The following is a 20,935-nucleotide window of genomic DNA, read 5'->3' as shown; positions in this document are numbered from 1 at the left end:
TCAACTTAAAATTACATTAAACTGACTTACAAAAATGAGTTTAATCTTGTATAGCCTATAAAAAGTTATTTAAGAACATTTCTTAACTTCTTTTGATGAGTTAAAGCTATGTAAAAACATATGTTGTCACAACTTACACTGTAAAAAAAAAATCAGGTCTCCAATTGAACATTTTCTAGTGACCGATCATATCTAAAATTTTTAGTTGGCCAAATTGAATTTTGATTGAATTAAATTGCATAAATTCACAGAAATTAAATTTGGCCAACTGAAAAACTTAGTTGTGATCGGTCACTAGAAAATTTTCAATTGGAAACCTGAATTTTTTTACAGTGTATTGATCATATAATTATTTACAGTGTAGCTAATAAAGTGAATGTTAACTATCTAATTGGTAACACAATAACACAATGGTTTGATAGAATTAGCATAGCATAGCAATGAGTATGGAACATTAATCTCATGTATCACATAACATTTGCCTAGATAGACAAATCAAAAGAGAATAACTCAAACATTTGCTATCCATATTCATTTTATAGCTCTGTACGCTGTACACCATCAACAAACTCATTTTTATTATTATTTCTCTAGACACGTTTTAGACAACGCTGAGACAATATCGATACTGTAGCTGAGAACTCAATAAAGTTTATCTTTGGGTGGCTGGGAAGTTATTAAATGTTAAAGGAAGTCGCTGAAAGGCTTTTACAATTTAAAATCAATCTCGTTCCTGCGTTTCCGTCTACTGGAGGATGTTGGAGTATGAAGACTTTTGTGTGAGTGAATGTGTGTGTGTGTCTATATATGCATGTGTTTGGTTTGTGGGCCAGATCGGGGTGGTATTGTGCATAAAGAACACTTCTCAGCAGGCATTCCACATTCCCCAGGGTAGGAACAAGGGCTATTCAGAGAGCAGGTCTCAACCAGCGCTCCACAGCACAGCTCTGCCCTGTTTGAAAGACACGGACAAAGAAAAGAGACGATTCTGAAGGAGCCGAGAGCCCTCCTGCATATACGAAACACGGGGGGGGGTTGCAAAGATGCTTCATATAAGGAACTGTGAACCTTTCAGAGCCGTAACCCGCATAGATGTTAAGGGACACACATCCCCCTCCATATTCAGATTAAAAGTCGACCGATATGTGCGTTTCAGTTTTGTTACATTTGGTCCCCTTTGAGCCTGGATTTGTGTTTATATTCATGCATTCGTATCTTCCGAAATTGCACAGGGATTTGCGTTTGACCTCTTTTTTGTCTCCGCTTCACCAATGTTTTCTAGTCATAAATAAATTAAATATTCCCACAATGCTTTTCCAGGAAAGGTTACACATTGTGGTGCATGGCCCTCACCAAGAGAAAAACAAAATGAAAGCAAAGAGTTTGTTTGCCCCCGAACCATTTTAGATCGATCCATTTGAAGTAGGAAGGAGGATGGTTTGCCTTTCATGCCGATTTAGAGCGATTATCTACAGTCGAGGGTGGGATGGAGAACTGTCGGATAAGAGGAACTTTGACAGCTGCCAAACGAAAGGAGTAATGATAGTGTTAGACTTTTTATGACTCTTTATATATATGACTATTTAAAGACTGACCTCATTCTGAACTTCTGCTATTGACATAAATGGAGAATTGTGTGCGTATGGGTCATTCACTGATCATTTTGTTCAATTGTTTTAATTTATAGTCATGTTAGTTACATTTTTAGTTTATAGTCATTTACTGGAAATTATATGTATAATATTTTTATAAATTTTTTATGCTTAAAAATAGCTGAAAAATAATTGATGCAAAATATATTAGTATATTTTTTTCTAAAATATTTTTGCCCTTTTTTAAGATGCATCTAATAATTGATTTCCTTGGAAAATATATATTATAAACATTTTAGTAAGAATTTACAATTCAGGAAAAATAGCAAATTTATATAATATTTTTATGTGTGATATATTTTGGACATTTTCTCTATATATTATTATATATTGATGCTTTCTCTTTTAAAACACGTTTACAGTTTTTTGCTTTGCGGGCTCACTGAAAAAATAACAGGTGCTGTTCTTCTACAAAAAATTCTTGTGACAGTGGTTTCTGACGACATATGTTTTTCTCCTTCATTTAGTCATGTCAGAGCGAAACACGTTTGCCCTATTGACCCAAAATCCTTTGAAAGTAATTTACAGCGAGCTCATGAACTGCTTATCTGTGCTGGACCACTACAGATTTTCTCGAGAAGTGTGAAATTGAGTTGACATTTGGGGGTGTATTTCCCGCTCTTGAAGGGCCGCCCCTGCTGTGACATCATAAATCCATCACACATCCAAGCGCTAGCTGCTGGTTCAGGGGGGGTTATGTCTTTCTCCCACAGGATATGTGAACCCTTTTACCTCCTTGTCCATTTACACTGCCTCCTTCAGTATTTGCAGGCCCGATGTTGTGAAATATACTGCAGTGTTAACCAAACACTGCTTACAAATGCAGCATTATATTTCTCCATGCATGCAACTTATATTTCTCCATCTGCTCGATGTGTAGTTATGAAACTAGCAGTAGAGATGCCAAACTGAAGATAAGATTCAGGCTGAAGGATGTACAGAACCTTCTAGATACAACAGGGCATGAACAAAAAAAGTGAATGTGGACTAATTAGATGCACAAACGTCATCACGCCCCACCTACCACAATCTGGGCCTTGTTTTCTCAGAGGTTTTCAGTTTTTGTAGTTTGGCACCTACCGCATGCGCACACTGAAACTAACCGTATATTTCTGCAAATGCTCAGAAAGGCTAGTGTGGTTTAATGTGTTAAAAGAAAAGCCTGCTCTGCATGATTAAAGTCTTTGAGGTTGCCATGTTGGTTGGTCTCTGTTTGGAGTGTTTGTTAGGTGGTTGGTGGGCGGGGGTTTTTCTGCTGGTGTCTTAAGTCGTGTTGTCAGCTTTAGTGTGGGCGATTACTGATTCACAGTGCTGAGGAAACGGGAGGGATAGCTAATACTGACATCACGCCATCACTGAAATGAGACAACTCTTTCTTTTGTGTCACCTCCCAGCCTTTTATCAATTGGTCAGAAGGCAAAGTGGAACATGGCACGACCACTGTAACGTAGTCCATCAGCGTAAAATCAGCCCCCCTGGTGGGAGTTTCCAGGATTTCAGTGTACAAACCACAAGATTTAAAAACAGATCAAGATCAACTCTGTCATTACTTACTCATCCTCATGTCGTTCCAAACCCCCAAAACTTTTGTTCATGTTTGGAACACAAATTAAGACTTTTTTGATCAAATCTGGGAGCTTTCTGTCCCTCCATTCACAGCTACGCAACTACCAAGCCCCAGAAAGGTAGTAAAGACATTATTAAAGCAATCCATGTGGCACCAGTGGTTTAACTTCAGTTTTATGAAGCGACACCTTTGCGCAAAAAAAAACAACATTATTGACCACTTTTTTTTTTTTTTACAAACTATTAATCTAACGTATAGGGCTGGGTAACAAAAATATTGATTTCTCGATTTTAATTGATTCTCATTTTTAAGAACCGATATCGGTTCGTAAACCCCAAGAATCGATTAGTCATCCTGTTTTCAGATGAATGAACGGGACATTGTAGCGTGCCTCCCATCCAATAAATGGCAATAATCTTTGTGCTTTGTTACTATTGATATGAAACCAAGTCTCAGATTTTAAATTACGTCCATTTTATTACGAAATTCAAAAACATAAATATCGTTTTGGGGCTGTGGCGTGCGATCGCTGTGGCTCAGCTCAAGAGAAGCGGCAGATGAACTGATCTTCTCTTCCGCTTTAATACCAGTTACAGCACGAGATAAACATGAATGAGCATCTGAAAGTGTGTTAAGAGATAGTACAACTTACCGAAATCCGTATCATGTCACATGGAATCGCTAAATCAGTGTTTCAACCGCCGAAAGATGTAATGTAAAACAGCTTGTAAACAATGTCATGTAACGTCACATTTACCTCAGAAAAACCATATCCATTGGCCATAAACGTGTTAGTCAGCTAGAAAAAATTACTTTAGAGAGGAGTATTTTGTTAAATATATGCACCCTATTACATATTCATTATAATTTTTATGTTTTTCAATATTTAATGCATGTTTGAATAAATCTGGCAAGTTTTTATGACCGCCACCATTTAAATGTTATATCAAAAAACAAATTGAAATATGAAATTGATTGAAACTTTATTATTATAAAAAAGTGTAAAAATTGAGTGTAGTTTAAGTTTTTGTATACAAATCAGTTCATTTTTACCTTCAACATTATAGTAGGATAATGTACTACCAACTGACTCCCATAGTTTACAGCATTAGTTAAGAGGTTTGTTTTCCTTGAGAAAATTTGCCATGTATTGTACCTGATATATATCCAATATAATTGATTATATATACTGAATCGAACCGAAATCGAATTGTGAAATTTGTGTCAATACCCAGCCCTACTAATGCACATTCATGAGAGCCTCACGCCACATGCGTGTTGTGTTGACATGAGAGCAGACGTTGTTGTGTGAGTGTGAAACTTGCCAAGGTGCAAAAAATTCTTAATGCTAATTAATTGGCATGTAAAAAATATTAATCTCCAAAGTGCGTTTATTTCACGCAACAACGTCTGCTCTCATGTGCGTAGATTAATATTTTATAAATTAAGTGGTAAATCGTGTTTTTTTTGCGCAAACAAAGACTTGCTTCATAAAATTAAGGGTAAACCGGAGTCACATGGATTACATTAAAGGGTTAGTTCACCCAAAAATGAAAATTCTGTCATTAATTACTTACCCTCATGTCGTTCGACACCCGTAAGACCCTAAAATAAAATAAAAAATTAAATTAAATAAAATTAATAATAACGACTTATATAGTGATGACGATTTCAAAACACGGCCTCATGAAGCTTCGAAGCGTTATGAATCAGTGAGTCGAATGATGATTCGGATCGCGTGTCAAACCGCCAAACTGCTGAAATTTGGCGATCCAAACAGCTGAATCAACTCACTGATTCATAACGCTTCGAAGCTTCATGAGGCCGTGTTTTGAAATCGTCATCACTATATAAGTCGTTATTTAGGGTTTTTTTGCGCACAAAAACTATTCTCGCCGATTCATAACGTTTTCTGGGGCTTAAAAGTGGTAGTTGCGTAGTTTCTCAATGGAGGTACAAAATTTACGCTCTCAGATTTCATTAAAAATATCTTCATTTGTTGACATGTATTGGCCAATTAATGAGAATTAGTTGAAAATGTAATTGCTAACGAATGAGAGTTATTAGATAGTTACTTACAGTAGAATTTCAAAAATAACTTTCATTAAGCACAATATCATTTTTTTTTTTGGGGTGAAGTATGACTTTAGATTCACCCGTGTCCGTATTTGAAGACTGAATTCACTGTATGAGATACATACTGTATAAATATCTAGAGGCTTTTCAATGCACAATGTGTTACTAACCTTTTCTGGAAAGATCCACAGTCCCTTTGAATCATGTTCTGGCTATTATGTTCATGTGTAACTTACAGTACAGTACGTCAGAGAGCATTGATCGAGCAACTCTATTGTGTTTGGCTTTGGGCGTGAAATTATTGATCACGTTTTGCTACTATTATTGTTGTTGGCTGCTTGCTAAAGGCTGTTTAATTGCAAGTAAACTCACACGCCAAACCATAACGCATTACATTGAGATGTGAAGACAGACGAATGAGCTCAAGAATTACCTAAAGTAAACACAGTTTTTTAGCCAGTCCCTCTTACGTCCTGTTCATACGACAGCGCCAAACTCTCTTTCACTCAGCACAACGGCCAAGTTGAGTCATCAAGTCTGTATTAGAGTCATTATGGTAATTATCTTCTATATTTACTTGAGTGAAATGAGGGTAAAAGGTGCTGGTTCACCGGTCCTACCCACACCGCCCTCCCTCCAGGGGAACGTTAAAGTGAGCTGGCCTTAATTCTCACAGCACTCCATTTCACTGGAGGAACACAGCACTTTTTGCGAGGTAAGGGGTTTGCTTTCGCACAGTGCTTTTCTTGCACCCTGAGGGTGTAGATTTCTGCAGTGTTTTGGTGACTTTGGCAGCGGTGTTGGGGGAATTTCTCACTAGTGTGTTTTGGAGGGCTTATTTACTTCAGCCGTAATGATTTTATTGGGGCAAAGCCAAAAACCACCCAATGAGAGTGTACTTGGGGAGAAAGGAGGGTCTACCGTACGATAATTTTGGTTGCATAACAGTTTCAAGTTCTGTGTTGGTTAGCACGTATCCCTCAGGACTAGGGTTGATTAAACAAGCACAAACTGTCTCGCCACAAAAAAACATCTTTATTTAGGACTGTATGAGTCATGAATTTCCCAAAAGTGTGTGAGCAGAGAGATGATGTAAATGCATCGCTCCAGGTGTGGATTTACACAGCTAAAATTAGGCCACAAGAAATTCACCCTATCCAATTTAAAACCCAGGCGTTCCCAAACACATCAGGGTTTCGAGATGTAAATGTAAATATTGCAAAAAATATGTATTCTTAAATTTGCCTCAAAGATGTGTCAATTTGATCATCGTTATATTATATAAAATTAAATAATATCATCATTATATTGGCCTTCTTGGATATGTCATCAATGGTAGATTTGAATGTAATTTCAATTATATCATTTAAAATGAATCACAATAACATTATTTTATTCTGAATTATTTATATTTTCCATTGCAATTTTAGTTTTAGTCCTATTTTGTTTTAGTAAAAGTTTAGCTAATTTTTATTTGTTTTTTAATATATTTAAAATGCTGTTCTTTTTTTTTTTCCATCAAAGATTCCTGAAAAAAATATCACAGGTTATAAAATATATTAAGCAGCCCAACAGTTTCCAACATTGATAATAAAAGAGGTTTAAATCAGCATATTAGAATGATTTCTGGAGGATCATGTGACACTGAAAACTGGAGTAATGGCTGATGAAAATTGAGCTTTGCATCACAGAAATAAATTATATTTTATAGTATATTAAAATAGAAACCCATTATTTTAAAATCTAATAATATTTCACAATATTACTAATTTTTATATTTAAAATTTAATTAGAGACTTCTTTAAAAAACATTAATAACAGTAACGTTTTCAAACTTTTGACTGCTACTGCAAATCTAATTTTAGTTTTAGTAATTTAAATGCAAATGCAACTGTAGCTGAAATTAAATAAGTTTAGTTTTTTTACTTCAGTGAACATTCAGTAAACATTTAACAGAAATGCTTCATGGTTTTAGTTATGGTTTTAGTTTCAGTTTACTACATTAACCCTTTCCTGAACAGTAGTCATCATTGTAAATTTAAAGATTTGCACCTCATCCAGTTGGCATCATCTAGACAGCTACAGCGAGAACCTTTTGCTGGGCAAACCTGGACACATCTGGTTCTTTCTTTGTGTCCAGACCAAGCGGCAACCTTCCCCAGTTTCTCTTGAGGCCAATACGGAAGTGACTTAAACTGCAATTCATTGACAGGCTCCAGAAGGGAGCAGAATCTCATTGAGCCCCATGTCAAAATGCCCAACTTTACAGCGGAACAAAACATGTTTACAGCCTGGTACAAATTGTGGTTTTGGTCTATACGGCTAATTTTGCACTTCATGACAACTGTGAGGGGGGTGAATGTTTTATAACTCATTCGTTGACATTATATAAAGCCTTAAAGTTCTGCATAATTAAGGGCGTGGCCACTTTGAGTGACAGGTGGATTGTCGTTTGTCTGCTGTCTGTTAGTCACACGTCACCTCAGCTCCGCCCACATCCCGCCTCTTTGCCCATTTTCTGTTATCCGGGTGTGACGCGCGGTGACGAGCTGCCAAGATGGAACGGCCAGCTCGACCCTACTTTAAGCTTCAGTCTATGGTCCCCACGCTGGTGTTCCTATATAGTCAAAACAATGCCAGTGCTTTATACCCTACATTGTGTAGCTTTACAGCTCAATATCAGTTCACTCATAGGAAAAGTTTCCCCATTGACCGCTTCAGAACTTCAGAACCCAGACCAGACCATCAGGTAATGTCTAACCCTTGTGTTTACTGGGGCAGGAATACACCACTTTATGATGCTTCGCATTAGTACGAACCTGTGGTTTATATGCATTAAACAAATGTCTAAAAACCCAAAGCACTTATAGTCTAAAACGACCCGTATACTGCAATAATTTGTTGCCATGCAGTGAGATTACAGATTGAGTTATCCTGACCATAAATGATTGGAGTTTATTTTTGATAAGATAATGCATATTTTCTGTCACGGTCATCTCTAAAGTCTAAACTGCTGTAGCTGTTTGACAGCTATGGGTGCTCTTACAGATCAGTGTTTGTTAAAGTGCACATCATCTGTACTTCTTCAAAAAGTGTTGCATTGTAGTTGTAGAATAAGCAAATTTCTTATTTTTGCTCGGAAACTTTGCACAAGAGGAAACATGTATTGCAGCGATACCAGTGAATGCTTTGAATGGAATATGTCCAGGTCAGTTCTCTACAGACGTCACAGTGTGTGTGCATGCAAACCGATTGCCTTAAAAAAAAACAAGTAAAGGGAAATAGGAATAGTATGTAAATAGAAATGCTTAGTTAGTATAGTTCACTTACACAAAAGTTCTAGTAACTAAAAAAAGAATAGAGAGTACTTGATATTTTACTTTAGATTTACTCTTGATTTAGTATAGCTACCATTGTTGTGTTTTGCGTGCTGAATGTCTGTGTGTGACTCAAGCATGGTCAACTGAAAGATATTAATAGAGACAAATATAGAGGGATTATATCAACCCAATTAAAAGTTTCACAAGGTTTTTATGACAGAAGTGTTAGCAATAAAATTGTAAATGATCATTATACGACATAAAGGGAAATATTACATAGGTATAACTATAATTAATTATTTAGTCAGAAGTTAGGTCAACTTTTAAAAGCAACCTATTTATTACTTCTCTTCCTTTGAAACCAAATAACTGTGATTTCCTGTTGCATCGCTGCATCAATAGAAAGAGAATTACAACAATATGAATGTTCCAAGTGCCCAACCAAAGTGAACACGAATCACCATAATGGCGACCATAAGGCACTTAAACCTGTCAATTCATCTTAACTTGGGTTTTCTGAGTAAACAAGGAATAGTATGTGAATAGTACATATTACTATATTTTTACAATTAAGCTAAGACATTAGGTAAAGTTAACTAAAGTGTTAGTTAGAATCACTGTTGGATTTTACATTGTGTTTGTGTGCAGAGGGGAGAGTAGAAAAAATCTTCACGCTATCACATATATTTTGATGCTTTGCATCTTCTTGGTATTAATCTTCTAAGTAAAAACTAATTAAGGCTGTTACTCGCACGCTATGTCTCATAATAAGACATCATGTCATATTTATATATAAATAAAAATAAAAAAAGACAGTCGTGTATGTGTGTGTGTGTGTGTGCGGAGGAGAGAGTAGCGAAAATGGCTATCTTCACACTATCGCATATATTTTGACGCTTTGCATCTTCTTGGTATTAATCTTCTAAGTAAAAACTAATTTAGGCTGTTACTCGCACGCTATTGCTAATGATAAGACATGTCATGTCATATTTATATATAAATAAATAAAATAAGACATACTAGTCATTTACGGGATCTTGTCTTCTTTAGTAAAGACATGCCATTACTTTAAGCGATTCAGCTAAGATTTTCTCAAGCTTTGTATGATTCACTGCCTAGTTTCCCATTCAATGAGTTTTGTGTTCTTTTTGTATTATTTTTGAGCAGATAAGCCCCAAACAGGCTGAATGCTAAGAGTTGGACACAAAACACTCCTATTAGACAATGGTGACCCTAGAGGTCATGTTCTTAAGCTCACTGTATTAGCACGACGTGGTTCTCTCGGCGGGGGTTGTTGTCATGCCCTAATGTGGGTGACCGAGGCCATGAATGTGAGACAATAGCCATGCGACCAGACGCCCAATCGCAGATAATGATGCTGCCCAAACAGGAAGGTTCACGTGGGAACCCGTTTACTTAGCATTGTGGGAAAGCAGATGAAGGCACACAAAGTCTTCTAAGATAGAATCCAAGGAGAAGCTGATAGACACACCGTTCAAAGTGAAGATATTGTGTGTAGGACTGTTTGTGTTTGGCCCATGGGAGCGTTAGTGATAGACTGATATGTTGGTCGAGATAAAGCCATATCAGTCAACCACTTAATTACATCCCAAATACCGTAGAAATGTGAAAACAGTGTGTTTTCACTTCTAAATAAAGGCATCTTGAATCTCTGAATGGAAATGGAAATGGAAATGATTTTAATTCAATTTAAATCTGGATTTAAATGTAAATGTGAACTGAATATGAACTGAATTTAAATTAGATTTGAGTTTAACTGCAATTGAAGCTTAAGAATCTATTTGTAATCTAATCAATCTCTCCTGAATAACCCATGGTACTGATTCATTTACAATATTCATATACGGTACTTTAAAAGGATATTAAGCTATTACTATATGCAAAACCATGCAAAATTTCATAGTACTTTTTTTGTAAATCTAAATTGAGCCCTCTAACTCTTCACTTCCAGGTTTTATTTTATTTTATATATATTTATTTTATTGAAGTGTAATACATATTTAAAACTATAACATTTTATATAACAATTTTAAATATTTTCTTTCCTAATTTGTAGTTACAAATAGGTAAAATATAATTCAAACACACTAGCCCTGTGGAATATCGTATAACTAATGTTTTTAAACTCGATTCTTACATGAGAGAATGTGATATGAAATATGAAATGATATGAAATATCCTGTGGACTGGCACAGAATGAACTGAATTCTGCCAGTGCTGTTTAAAAAAAAAATTAATTAATTTATCTCCATGTGGTTTGGAAATGATTGACAGAAAAATGGTTTTCCAGCATGGCCCCTCAGAGAAAAATGTTTTGGCTATGGAGTCGTTGAGCGGATTTTATGATTATTTTCCTAGTCCAATGTGGGTCGACTCGGCCAGACGTTCAGTTTGAGTTTGAGTTATTATTGAGGCACTGTGGATGAAGCGGCTTCTTTTAAAGGGAACTCCCAGCAGGCCGCCGAACTACACGGATAGAATTACACGGATGTTTTTTAGACATCTAATTGTGATATTACAGGGAACCACTTTGTATTACAGCCCACAAGAACCCGCTAAATAAGTCCAAAAATCACTGCATGTAATCATATAATATGCATAGGTCATGCCTCAATGCTTGTGATAATACTGAACAAATGATACCTAGTCGGAGCTGGTTAGTGGTTAGGGTGAGCGTTTTCTTCTGGAATGTAAGTGTCTTATTGAGTTCAGACAGTATAATTAATAATTTTACCTTCATTCTTTACAGAACCTGATGGCTAAAGCGCTTTATGACAACGTTCCAGAATCCCCGGAAGAGCTGGCATTCCGGAAAGGCGACATCCTGACTGTCATTGAGCAGAACACTGGTGGCCTGGAGGGATGGTGGCTGTGTTCGCTCCACGGCCGCCAGGGCATCGCACCCGGCAACCGCCTCAAACTGCTTATCGGACCAATGTTCGATGGCCAGACGTCAGCATCCCCCTCCCCACCACAGGGTCAGGCCCTCCAGCAGAGGCCACTCACACCTCAGGGTGTGTACCAGGTGCCGCCGTCCCACCAGAGCCCACAGGGACAGGGCATCTACCAGGTCCCTCCATCTAAAGACGTGTACCAGGTTCCACAGAGAAGCGCGGTGGCTGCGGATGGAACTCCCTGCAAGGTAAACTCAACTAGTCCTCACTTTATTAAACTTGTGGTGAATGTGTGGCAGATGTTGACGGGATCAAACGTTCATACGCTGAGCGGCGCGTAGGGTTTGATTGAGTTGCTTTTGCTCTTGCATTTTTTATGGAAATACCAAAATATATTTAAATGAAATTGAAAGACAACTGAACTGATTATAAACTAATATTAAACTATTACCATTGTGGAAAACCATGAAAATACACTTCACTTACAAGTTTTAGGAATGTTTGACAGGTAACAGGTGATCAGTAATATTGTATATATTTTTACAATTTAGATGCATTTGTATATGATTATATATTTTATTTGAAAAAAAAAAAAAATTATATATATATATATATATAAAGTATTGTTATAATCCCTATATATATATATATATATATATATATATATATATATATATATATATATATATATATATATATATATATATATATATATATAAGGGATTATAACAATCATTTTTTTATATATTTTTATATATGCATATATATTTATATGTATATATGTGTATATTTATATATATATATATATATATATATATATATATATATATATATATATATATATATATATATATATATATTAGGAATTATAACAATACTTTATATATATATATATATATATATATATATATATATATATAAAAATATATAAAAAAATTATTGTTATAATCCCTAATTAACATTTGCAATATGAATTAAATATTTTATATTTGTTTAATATTTAAATAAAAATTGTACTTTAAAACAAAATATATAATATTATATCATATTTATTTATTATGTATATTTGTGTGTGTGTGTGTGTGTGTGTGTGTGTGTGTGTGTGTGTGTATGTGTATATATGTGTATATATATATATATTATATTATATATTATATATTATAATTTTTTATAATCCCTAATTATTTTTTACAATATGAATTCAATATTTAATATTTGTTTAATATTTAAAAAACAAATTATACTATAAAATAATCGTAAATAGTATACCTGTATTATACAGGTATACTATTTATGATTATTTTATAGTATAATTTACGATTATTTTATATAGTATATGACTTTTCTGATATATATATATATGAATACATTAATTTATATAATAAAATAATAATATATTAATAAAACAATAAAAAGTAGATTTTAAACATTTAAAATTATAAAATGATAATATGTATTATAATAAACATTGTATTATTTTATATAAGAAATACCAGTCAGTCACTATACCATTTTTTTGGTTATTGGTTGAGCCAATAGTCTGATTCCAGCTGCATTTTTTTGTATTAAGGTTTTAAAGATTAAAAATGTCTCCTAGTCCAGCCAAAAGCAATTCTGGACGGGAGTTGTGTGCACGCCCTGTCCTGCCCTTCCCTCCACCGCAGCGCTACAGGCTTTATGTTTAACTGCTTTATAATGTCCTGTCGATGCACTGGACTGCACCCGTTCTCTCTGAATAGGAAAGCCACAGCGGGGATGGAAAAATAAATAGAGGAGATCAGGCTACTGAACACGCTGAGAAAGCATACACTGCAGCAAAACGAAGTGCATGTCAGCGGGAGAAAAGGGACTTTTGTGTCATTCTTAAAAACTGTCAGCTTATTTTTGTGTATAACACTTGTCTTTCTATGAACCACATCTATGGCGGTTCTCAAGTTCTCTTTTAAAGACACAGCATAAGGCTGCATGATTTTTTAAATACTATAAACATTTAACATTTCATATTGCAGATGATAATTAAGGACGATAATTACTCTGATTCAGCTGAGGGGTTTTTTTCCACTCGGATACAGACACAGTAGACATAGCTTATGTTCATAACCACTAGAAAGAACTGAAAACATCACTCAGGCAAACTCATAACACTGAGGTCATGTCTGAGATGGTCGTTTAAAAGTAGAGGTTCTTCTGCTTTTGACATTAAGAGTTTACAGAGCTCCGATATCAGGAGTGATGAAGTTTAAGGTTACAGTGTGTCCACCTCAAATAATCTTGAACACAGGCAGTATGGCTTTATAGAAACAGGGTCGTGTTGCTTTGATTGAGGTTTGTCGGACCATTTTGTTTGCTGGCGTTCAGAATAATGGCACACCTTGTTTGTTGTTTTCCTGAGGTTGGCATAACAGTTGACCACTCTTGTAAAAGTGAGGTAAGAGGGTGTGCTCACATCTGTAAACACAATGTTCAGTGGACGTTCCTCTGACATGAAGTGAATTACAAAGGTGGGGCACAGCAGAAAGGGCAACAAAAATAATCATTTCCTTCCTGATCTCACTTCCTGTGCTGAAAAATAAAAGTGAATTTTAGATCTATCATTGAAAACGGCGATGTGGTTTTGAATCAGTACAGTTTAGATCTGTGCACAGTTACAGTGTGGCATTACACATCCTGACCTTCACAATTTAACCAAATAAAATGGTCTAGAGAGTTTAAGAAAGAAGAAATCAATTCATATTCACCCACCCTTTATGTTTAATTCACATTATGTCCATAATTACAAGTTTCTGACTAGCAAATACAACTATTGTGACCGACCATGTTATAAAAATTGCAGTGGTTTCTCTAGTTAAAAACACTATATTGCCAAAAGTATTGGGCCACCACTCCAAATCATTGAATTCAGGTGTTCCAATCACTTCATGGCCACAGGTGTATAAAATCAAGCACTAGGCATGCAGACGTTTCTACAAACATTTGTGAAAGAATGAGTCGCTCTCAGGAGCTCAGTGAACTCAAGCGTGGTGCCGTGATTGGTCGCCACCTGTGCAATAAGTCCATTTGTGAAATTTCCTCACTACTAAATATTCTACAGTCAACTGTTAGTGGTATTATAACAGAGTGGAAGCAATTGGGAACAACAGCGACTTATATCCACGTAAAATCACAGAGCGGGGTCAGCGCATGCTGAGGGGCACAGAATTCACCCAACTTTCTGCAGAGTCAATAGCTACAGACCTCCAAACTTCGTGTGACCTTCAGATTAGCTCAAGAACAGTGTGTAGAGCTTCATGGAATGGGTTTCCATGACCCGAGCAGCTCATCCAAGCCTTACATTACCAAGTGCAATGCAAAGCGTCGGATGCAGTGGGGTAAAGAATGCCGCCACTGGACTCTAGAGCAGTGGAGACGTGTTCTCTGGAGTGACCAATCACGCTTCTCTGTCTGGCAATCCCATGGACGAGTCTGGGTTTGGCGGTTGCCAAGAGAACGGTACTTGCCTGACTGCATTGTGCCAAGTGTAAAGTTTGTTGGAGAGGGGATTATGGTGTGGGGTTGTTTTTCAGGGGTTGGGCTTGGCCCCTTAGTTCCAGTGAAAGGAACTCTTAATGCTTCAGCATACCAAGACATTTTGGACAATTTTATGCTCCCAACTTTGTGGGAACAGTTTGGGGATGGCCCCTTCCAGTTCCAACATGACTGCACCAGTGCACAAAGCGTCGGTCCATAGAGACATGGATGAGCGAGTTTGGTGTGGAGGATCTTGACTGGCCTTGAGTCCTGACCTCAACCCGATAGAACACCTTTGGGATGAATTAGAGACTGCGAGCCAGGCCTTCTCGAGCAAATGTAGTGCTAAATCGTAACACTTTACCTTAAGGTCTCATTAGTACATGCATTAAATAACTAACAATGAGCAATACTGCAAGAATTATCTAGGGATGCACGATATATTGGCCACTATATCGGTATCGGCCTGATAGGAAAATTTGGCCGATAAATTAAAGAAAATAAATAATGAATTATTTCCTTCAGCTGGGACACTTCAGATGCACACTGGTCGCCATGATGGTTTTGAATTGCTTTGAAATATGATTGGAATCACACACGGAAATAAGTCATATAGGCTCACATAAAAGTATAATGAGAACATCAGGCGTTCAAAAATTATATAAAACATTTGGATTTAGATTTATCGGCCCATATATTGGTTATTGGCTTTCAAATTTAAAGCATTATCGGTTATTGGTATCAGACAGTTTTCATATCGGTGAATCCCTAGAACATTTAGCTAAGATTAATAAACCAATGTAGTTAACAAATGAAACCTTAAAATTTTTTTTTATAAAGCTAGTCATTGACAGTTGTGCATGGATCCATTGTGGCTTGCCAGACAAATATTATTTATGATAACTTGTTTGAATTGACATCTTGTAATTATGGCTGTTCAGAAACGTGAACACTGTTTCGTACTGGACTAATTCTAAATCATAAGGTACCCGAATGTTTCATTTGAACGCAGAAAGCGTCTATTTGCGCTGTAGTACAGTTATGCCTGTGGATGATGTGTTTGTTGCTGGTGCAGGGCAGGATTTGGGCACATAATGACACACTGTAAGGTTTGGTTGCTGAAGTCTGGCTCTGTCCCCGCCTGACCTGAAGGGTACAGTGATCTAAGGCCGCTCACAGCTGCACTATTCATGCCAGCCAGAGCCGTCTCCAAGATTTACACAACCACACAACGTCCTTCACAGAGCCGAGCCTTATGGGTAGAGATGAGATCTTTCGTCCCATTGGTGCCAGAGTCTGTTTGACACCACAAATTGACGCTGTTTCAGAGGTAAAGCAGTTTTTTGGGACTTTATACTGGCACGTATGAGGATGACGTGCAGCTTCGATGTTTCCAGTGTAGATAGACTTCTTAGGATTAACGTTTCTTCATGAGTCACAACTTAAATCATAATTTTCGGCCCACTCTATGGACCGAGGCTGTCTGTTATCACTACCAACCAGGTTTTGTTCTCTTCCTATACTTGTCTGAGACGGCTAAGCCAGGCGTTCCTGTCTACACACCTCAGTCTCCAGGAGATATCGTAAAGATTTGTTGATCTCATGCCACCGCACCCTTCTTTGGAAACGCATTGTAGAGTTTGCAGTGTAGTAAAACATTAGTTGTGACTCAACGCTTGCTAGTTTATTAGCAACTAGATCCGTCTTCCTCATTTCTACTTTACATTATATATTTATACTATTTTATAATAAATAGAATCGAATATGTTCCATAAATATCTATCATATTCATTCAAAATAAACGTGCATTACACTTAACTTTATATATTTTTATTTTTAATTTATTTTATGTATATGTTGTATGTTGTATGTGTGTGTATTATATATATATATATATATATATATATATATATATATATATATATATATATATATATATATATATATATATATATATATATTATATTATATATATATATATACACACAGATTTAATATTTATTTGTAGTTTTTCCTAAAATAAATGTAATTTAAATGTATTTTATGTGTATTAATATAATTATGCAAACTTAAATTACATATATATTTTTTTAAATAATATACACACACACACACACACAGTTAATATTCAGCATTTATTTTTTTATTTGCATTTATTATTTATGTGTGGTGTGGAGTCTGCTATGGTTTTATATTTAGAATGATTTTTAGAATTATAATAATATATATTATATTTATTGTCCTTGGTGTGAACTGGCCTTGAGCATGAAGTTGTTTAGCCTGTTCTCAGTGTGGATGTGATCTGACCCAGAAAAGTAGTGTTAGCCACATGGCTGTTTTTACCTCCTGCAGAGATAACAGGAAATGCTCAGCAGAAAGGTAGCTTATTTCCTCATGCCCGCAAGACTCTTTCATCAGAACTCATTCCCGTTTACCTCCTCGTCTCTTCTTTATTTCAAGGCAAAATCTTTTTTTTTGTTGCCGCCTACTTATTATTAATCAAAGACAAACTGTTCAAAATCAGGGTCACTGCATAATTGATGCATCTCATTTAAATAATCACCCCCGACCACATCGTCTCAATGCGCATCTATAAATCACGGGGTGTGTTTGAATGCTTCCATGTGATGCAAAATTAATTATGGCTCCTTGCATTAGGGTAATACGCCTAAATTAGCAGGAAGACTGTGCGCATTTCAGTTTTATTATCGTCATGTGGGAGATCCCTGAGGGTTTGACATTTAATTGCTTTCGTTGATGAGTTCGACTTATTAATAGGATGGAGCTTTTTCTGTCACTGGAATGGAACCGATTTAAAGGGACGGCAGATCATTCGAGATCATTCTGGAGAATTGTTTTTCTTTACGTTTCTTCCAAATGATCAACCAACTGATTTTTCTAGCTCTTGCCAAACGTGACTCAGAGAGACTCGGTGAAGTCATTGTTTACTCAAACATCTTTAGTCCAGAGGCTGCATAACGAAAAATGAAGCTGGTGAGAAAACACTCTTACATCATGTTGTTTTTTTCAGCGCTGTTATTCTCCACGGACAAAAAAAAAGAGGCTCCCGCAGCAATTAGGTCGATCTCAGGTTCAAATCTGATCCGGTCTTAGTCACGCACACCCAACCAGGGTGTAACGGAATCCAGGGAAGGAGTCACCTTAGTAGGAGAGAATGTTTGCCTAGAGGTCACAGTTCACACCTCACACACTACGGCACATTTACTCATTTCCGATTAGCCACTCCAGGCGGCAGAGAATCTGGTCTAATAGAGCTGTATTATTTTAATCATATTTACTCAAATTAATATCAATAAATTAGATGAAATTGTAACATTTAAAAATGTTAAAACAATACTTTATGAAAAAATATTAAATATATATATATTATAAAGTCAAACCAAAAATTATTCAGACAGCCGGTAACAAGTTTTTACCAGTGTGTGCAGGACACTATAGTTCATTTATGTAAGTGAGGATAGCAAAATAAAGTAAATTGTGACATATTATACCCCAAAAATCCTTCATACAGTGACTACCAGTAACATTTATACAAATTTGGGACCACATTTTTTCAGACTCTTTGACCTGACCATGTTTTGCTTGAGTGTTTTTTCTTTAATTGCTAATATGACGTTTTACACCACAGACCGCACAAAATAAAGCATTGCTTGGTCATTGGTTGACCTAAATCGGAATTATCTAATTGTGTACTTAAATTTAACAGCTGATTGGTTGATTGTAATCCATTACACACATTTCTATCAAAGTTTGATAACGTCTGACATTAAGATGAATTTGTTCTGACACAGTTTAACTCTTAGTTCTTGTATATTTTAAATATAAAACCATGTTATTACCATTTTCTAAACTATAGCGAATAAACTGTGAGAATGTGAGAATGTTGGGTATACATTTTGGTTTGATATATATATATATATATATATATATATGAGCATACATATCTGCTTTGTAAAAATATATATTTTGTTAATAATATTATACAATATAAATATAGTTTATTATATGCATATAATATTGAGTATAGATAGATTGATCAGACCACTGATGTGTCCCATTCTCAATTCATTCCCAGTTCATTTTCCCAGGATTTCTGGGAAGCAGAGGTGATTTAAGACTGATGGGAACAAGCCGGGAAATCTGGGTAATTGGTGAACTATGCTGAACCTTGAATTCCAGAGTGCTGATTTATGGACAGGAATATCATTGATGTGCACCTAAACTCACAGAGTAAAAATAAGAGTGTGACAGTCCCGCTTATGAAAACCATCTGGACATTCACATCTCTGGAACTCTGTGTCAGGAGAGGGTGTATATATACACTGCCCGCCTGAGGTTCGAGTTGGGTTAGAAGGCAGTTGTCTATGTAGGTGGTACAGCAAGGCAGCACACTAGGATTGGAACAGATCTGGAGTCTCTCAGACAGGATGCAGGACGTATGGTTCCCATTTTTGAGAGCTGTCAGTGACCCGTGAGTGTTCTCGTGTGGTGACAGCGGTGTGTGGTGTATTAGCGGAGCGTTTGGGACGAGGAGGGGGGCTGATTTTGGAGAACAGCGAATGGAGACCAAGTACATTCCAAGGATGCTTCTGCCTGTCTGACGCAGAAGACAGATGTAGAGCATAAAAGATGGAGAATAAACAGCAGGAATATATAGAGAAAAGATAGATGGGAAATGTACGAGATGACAAATATTAATGTTTGGAGCCGAGGAGGTGGAGTTGTATAAGACAGATTACTCCATTAGCGCCTATGTTTGCCGTTGCATTAATCTAGTCACGTACACAATGCACCATAGTTTCACCGCAGTATGTTGTGACTGAACAACAAAAATGTGCGGATATTATTACTACTACTGTTCATATTTGGAGTTTAATGTTTTGTTTGTGAAAACATTTTAGGGTTTGAGTTCAGGTCTGTGTAATTGTTGGTGTTTTCAGCCTCAATTTCTCCTACATGTCAAGAGACCCTCCACTAACGGCACTTTATATGTCATATTTCACCTAGGAATAAAAATGTTCCAGCTTTAAATGGTTGTCTTCTTGTTTCAGGTGGTGACCCCAGTACGAGTAGGACAAACATACGCATACAGCCCTGCTTCAGATTCATCTCATGACCTCTACGATGTTCCTCCAATTCGTCCACAGGGGGTGAGTGTCACTTTCAATAACACATGTACCAATATAGATGTCAGCATACGTGTATTTACATTTGAAACACCCCCACAGGTGTACGATATTCCTGCGAGCAAGAAAACCGGACAGCACAGCATTCCCAGAGCCCAGGGCATCTACGACACACCTCCGTCAAAAGACCTGCGATCAAAGGGACTGTATGACATACCTCCATCATCGCAAGGGGTATGCTGATCCTTTAGCTCTTAATATTCATTATGACGTCATGATGATTAGTTGTTTGAAACTTTAACGTGTAACTTATCCTACATTGTTTGTGCTACAAATAATTCCTCAAATCATGCATCTTGTACATAATTAGCCTAACAATTTTCACACGGTGGATATATTTTAAAAAAAATACAAGAATTATGAAAACATACTCTTGAATGCTGCCCAGTATTATTTTAGTATAATTGAAATACTATTATAGTTTTTATTAATATTTTGAAAGAGCTTTTATTTGTATACTTTCCATTTTAGTTCAAATATTGTTGTTTTTTGTGATTTATATTAGTTTTTTTTTAGTTTGAGCTATTTTAGCACATCATGTTATTAAATTAAACTTAATAAAAAAGAGAAATGTTGCCTTGGCAACTAGTTAAATTTTTGGCAGCGCAGCTGTAGCAATAGATTTCATTTACACCATGTAAAAATAGCAGTATTTTTTTTTGTTACTATAAGTGTAAATAGTAGTTAGAGA

General features: G+C 36.1%; 1 protein-coding gene across 2 annotated transcripts in view; it reads left to right on the top strand.

Annotated features, from left to right (window-relative positions):
* Positions 1-20,935, top strand: part of nedd9 (neural precursor cell expressed, developmentally down-regulated 9) — a 36,834-nt gene that overhangs the window by 9,232 nt on the left and 6,667 nt on the right. For both annotated transcript variants that reach the window (XM_079828657.1, XM_079828656.1), the window contains exons 2-4: positions 11,386-11,778; positions 20,110-20,208; positions 20,287-20,418. In XM_079828657.1, the coding sequence (XP_079684783.1) occupies positions 11,392-11,778; positions 20,110-20,208; positions 20,287-20,418 (618 nt within the window). In that variant the 5' untranslated portion in view covers positions 11,386-11,391. The remainder of the gene's footprint in view (positions 1-11,385; positions 11,779-20,109; positions 20,209-20,286; positions 20,419-20,935) is intronic.

Source organism: Gobio gobio (assembly GCF_949357685.1).
Source record: "Gobio gobio genome assembly, chromosome: 11".
In the NCBI taxonomy this organism is placed as follows: domain Eukaryota; kingdom Metazoa; phylum Chordata; class Actinopteri; order Cypriniformes; family Gobionidae; genus Gobio; species Gobio gobio.
Note: the sequence above shows the minus strand (reverse complement) of the source record. Positions and strands in the feature narration are given on the sequence as shown.